Genomic DNA, 5,221 nt, shown 5'->3' with positions numbered 1-5,221 from the left:
CTGTTTCCCTAGTAAAGCTGTACACAAAGCAGCACTGCGCTCACAAACACCGCTTTATCAGGCGTTACAGGCGAGATGACGTTAAAATGAGACCAATCACACGCAGATTAGCGTCACGCAAAGCAGGGGTTTGGAAAAATGAGTCATTAAACTAATTGTTTGGGAGTCGTTGAGCAAGTAAAGTAAAAATAAATGCATATTATAAGACAATGAAAGTGTTTTTTGACCTTGCATGCATGTCGTCCTGTTGTTGGGGACTCCCAAAACCAAAATATGAACCTTTCATTGCCTATAATAGGGACACTTTAATGTTCAAGAAAATAAGCATGGTTGGAAAGATAATGAGACCATAGTTACAGGTTTCTGGAATTGCACAGTATAATGCTAGGTGAAAAGTAAAAAATGTGAACAAACCTTTTATTGCATTATAGCACTTGATCCTTGATCCCATCTGAGGAGTAAACGTATCGTAAGTGCACGTAAAGAAACGAGTCTATACAGCCGATTCGCTTGAAAAGAAGAATGGATACATGGACTAGGTGCTCCCACAGGAGACATCTCAAGAGCTAAAGCAAAGATGAAAATGGCTGTTGAAGATGGTTTGTAGATCTGCACACTGATGCTGATGTCTGGAGATGAGACGGTAGTTCTGGCACTTCAGTCCTATCAGATACCGTCATAATCAGAGTCCTGTCGACTGCTGATAACGCCCCGCTCCACCACAAAGAAAGTAATGGTGCCCAGGAAGCCCACCAGCACCATGATGAGCAGCTGCCAGTGGAGGAGAAGGTAGTTGCTGTAGAAGAAGGCCACCGCAGCTGTGATGGACTGCAGAGAAAGGAGGAAACGTTGAAACGTCATGGGCCAAAAACACATACTACTCAATAAACAGATTTGTGGTCAATAAACTTGGGTTTTTCCGAAGACTGATTCTTAAATCTCATAAAACCATAAGAATATATACAGTGGGGCAAAAAAGTATTTAGTCAGCCACCAATTGTGCAAGTTCTCCCACTTAAAAAGATGAGAGAGGCCTGTAATTTTCATCATAGGTATACCTCAACTATGAGAGACAAAATGAGAAAAAACAGGCAACCACATTGTATCAACATTACAGTTCAGATCGAATCAAATGTTCATAATATGTTCATGTCACTATAATGCTATATACAGTATATCACAATATCGTTTTTTTGATCCATGTAGTAATGTTTACATTTGGATAATCCAGTGATTTAGATGCTTTGCAAAAATATACTTTTTTTTATTTATGTGGTACTTGATGGACACAAACCAAAAGAAAAGACACTTAACAATTCTTGTAAAAAAAAAACTGTTAAAAAAAACAAGACTCAAAACAGTAAAACTTATATTACATATTATATAGTATATTATTATTATTAATAACACATTATTAGTGTCTAAAATAACAGAGCTCACCCAGGCTTCTGTTTTTCTGTTCTTCTTATCATAATCTCCTACCACACAAATTCTATACTATATTATTATTATTATTAGTGCTGCCAAACGATTAATCACATCCAAAATAAACGTTTTTGTTTACATAATATATGTGTGTGTACTGTGTATATTTATTATGTATATATAAATACAAACTCATGCATATATATATTTAAGAAAAATATGTTATGTTTATATATTAAATATATTTATATCCAATATAAAATATAATAATATAAATATATATACACATGTAAATATTTTCCAAATATATACTGAGTGTGTGTATTTATATATACATAATTAATAAACAGTACACATACATATATTATGTAAACAAAAACTTTTATTTTAGATGTGATTAATCACGATTGATTGACAGCACTAATTATTCTTATTCTTATTATTATAAATACATTATTAGCATCTAAAAGAACAAATCTTAAGAAGTCTACTAAAGGTGTCCCCCAAGGTTCTGTTTTGGGCCCTCTTCTTTTTATCTGCCATTATGGTGTGAATTACCACGGCTACCAACCACAGAGATTTTCCTTTGAGGGACTGAACTTACCAGAGTATGCAAAGGGTATGCTCAGTAAAAGCATCTCTTTGGTCACAGCTAGCTGTATGGATCTCTCTGTTGAAATGAGATAAGAGATCTTAGTAAATGAACCAAGAAGTTAATAATATGCTTTAAAAACACAATTTTAAATCTTTGAATATATTTTTATATATTTTGGTGCCACTTACTGAATGCCTCAAATGCCTGAGAGCACAGACTCTGGGATGGACTTAAGAGAAACAAGAATAGGAAACAAGGCAAAGGAAAAAATACACAATAAAATATGATTAAACCAGTCCAGAAAAATGTCTTGACTTGCATAAAAATATGCACTTACACCACAGAGCTACTATCAGAGATGTCTGCTGGTAGTAGTGACTCAGAGGCATCAGTAGGTGCAGGTTCAGGGTCTGGCCGCTGGATCAGGAAAAAAAGAAAGCTGCCCACCAGGCTGATGACCGTTAGTGAGATGAAAACCGTCTGGCGGTCCTTATCTGACACCAAGAAACAATATTTTTCAGCTTTATTTGACTAGAGACCCATGTTATAATTCTGTCTAACCATTCAAAACTGATTTTGCATGGATGCTTCTTTTACAGTATCTTTATGTTATATGAAATAAGCAAACAATTAATTTATTTAAACCAATAATTACTGTTACAATAAAAAAAACTCAATTTTTACACACATTATAACTGTCCTACAGTTGTGGGCGATATCCACCAAACTGGCCAGACCAGTTTATTACATAAAATATACTCACTTGTTATGTGACTCTTGCCACGCCAGGCAAAAAATATGTAGAGATTACCAAAGAATAAGCTGTGAATAAAAGAGAATCAATGAATCATTGTTCCTTCTACACATACTTGCCATACAATGGCAACAAGCAAGATGTACCTAAACTGCATCAATGCCCAAAATATTCCACTGTTTCTTCCAATGGTGGAATCTTTGGAGTTGATGGTGAGCAGATTCCCCTGGGCCGTCCAGAGCACTGCGAGACACAAAGTTAGCTTTAGAGAATGTGTGGCTACATAATATGCTTTCACAACTTAACAGATAATGATATCCCACCTGCAGCTGCGATTCCGAGCAACACGGATAAAGTGTAGAATGAGGAGGTGTACGGATGAATGAAAACAGCAATATAACCACTAAAAGAGAGCACAGATTGAGTCTTTTTAATAAAAACTTTATCATAAATACTAAGAAAATTGCTCATTTATTACTAAATGTATACTACTATATTAAATTAAATGCTTTAGGCACTTACCTGTAAACAAGTCCACTAAAAAACAAAGACAACTGAGGTCCAATGACAGCTATCACTGAAGGCGCTATAAGGTTAGACGCAGAGAATACGGCATAAATTATCGCCATGCTAGAAGAAAAGCATGAGAAGCATGTGTTAAGGGTGGTATTTTGATTAACAATGATCACCAAAGTAAATACAACATAACTGTTTCATTGTGTTTTATAGAAAAGCCAAAGTAAAAAATCATTCTACAGGTTATTACTTTTTATTTACAGAAGGGGAAACAAGTGGCAATTGTAACCATTTTTCTCATAACTCATAAACAAATACAATGTCGTATATTGGTATAAAATAAACATGTGACAACAGTAATAATATGACTCAAATATTTACATTGAGAAAAACTAGATCAGAGAGTTTAATTTAATCCAAGAAGAGAGAAAATTACAATCTGCTCACTTACAATGGTTAGAGGCAACTGAAACACTTACATTAAATAATAATATTAACCCAATACATCTCACATATGTACACACCTCAAAAGAATCTAATATATCTAATCTAATCTAGCTATATATTAGATTAGATTAGATATGTTACAATCTGCTCACTTACAATGGTTAGAGGCAACTGAAACACTTACATTAAATAATAATAATAATATTAACCCAATACGTCTCACATATGTACACACCTCAAAAGAATCTAATATATCTAATCTAATCTAGCTATATATTAGATTAGATTAGATATATTAGATTCTTTTGAGGTGTGTACATATGTGAGATGTATTGGGTTAATATTATTATTATTCATAATACAAAAAATGATGAATCGTTTATTTAAAGATTCATAATGTTCATTAAACAATTGAAATATTAACAACTGCTTTACAACTGCCCTAACATCATAGTCATGATAATATCCCGATAAAGCCACCAGATAAATTTTAACCACATACACACACATTTTTGTCCCCCCCCCCCCCCCAAATTATAAAATTTCTCATGGAAGGGAAACTCTATAGAGTCCGTGCTGAATAAATGACACAGTCACATGCCAAACGCTTACATTTCTATTTCAAAGTTCTGTGTTTTTTTGAGAACAGACAGTGCTTTTGTTACATAACCATGGTCAATGTGATTCCTGAGGTCAAAGAGAGATTTATTAGATTACAGCACAACATCAGATGACCCTGATTTTCATCCATCAACCATCATAAATCTCATTCAAAAAGCGTACAGAGGCCAAAACATGTCACATGACTTGAGCAGAAATAGAGCACAGCTGTGGGATTCTGAAAGTAAAAATCCCATTCATCGCTTTTATGTGTATGTGGATATTTTACAATACACTTCTATTACAATTTTCGTAACATTTTTAATAAATGCACTTTTTACTGCCATTTTTTTGTGTCATTTGCAATGCTTATGCAATTAACTATGCATAAAAGACGTCTAGTACACAATCTCGCAATTTTATATCCTTTTCAAATCAGCATTTCTAATGTTGTGCTTCATACGGGAGCTGAGTGACTGAAGTCTTTTTAATACCCATTGAAAAAAAGCGAATGAGAAAGTTACTTCTGGCACCTGAAGGCCACTGAAAAAAGTGGGTGGATAGCTCTATAAAGAATGTGGCTATGAAGGAAGAAATGAAGAAAACGAATACCTTGTGTAGCCACTTCCATGAAACTCTGTACTGTTGAAACTCTTTATTACGGTTTGCTGGAAAAAAGTGAAAATGTTGGTTTGAATACATTCTTATAAGCCTAGCCGAATCTGATGTGATATCATTCATCAGACCATGCATTTCTAAGCGTGAAAAAGCTCAAAACCCAAATCTGATGTGATAACCTTCATCAGATCATGCGTTTCTAAGCGTGAAAAAGCTCTAAACCCAAATCTGATGTGATAACACTCATCAGATCATGCATTTCTAAG

At 34.2% G+C, this 5,221-nt stretch overlaps 1 protein-coding gene across 1 annotated transcript; it reads right to left on the bottom strand.

Annotated features, from left to right (window-relative positions):
• Positions 1–666: 666 nt before the first annotated feature.
• On the bottom strand, positions 667–5,076 carry LOC107565852 (UNC93-like protein MFSD11). The gene is made up of 10 exons (XM_016251140.1): positions 4,950–5,076; positions 3,297–3,404; positions 3,098–3,177; positions 2,921–3,017; positions 2,784–2,842; positions 2,358–2,514; positions 2,209–2,249; positions 2,030–2,095; positions 910–932; positions 667–828 (listed from the first exon to the last, which is right to left on the bottom strand). Exons 2-10 carry the CDS (start codon positions 3,401–3,403, stop codon positions 667–669), a joined length of 792 nt encoding a protein of 263 aa, XP_016106626.1. The 5' UTR covers position 3,404; positions 4,950–5,076.
• Between the last annotated feature and the right edge of the window lie 145 nt (positions 5,077–5,221).

The sequence above is a fragment of the Sinocyclocheilus grahami genome, unplaced genomic scaffold (genome assembly GCF_001515645.1).
Source record: "Sinocyclocheilus grahami isolate Dianchi unplaced genomic scaffold, SAMN03320097.WGS_v1.1 scaffold1032.1, whole genome shotgun sequence".
Lineage (NCBI taxonomy): Eukaryota > Metazoa > Chordata > Actinopteri > Cypriniformes > Cyprinidae > Sinocyclocheilus > Sinocyclocheilus grahami.
This window is presented reverse-complemented; position numbering and strand designations above follow the sequence as displayed.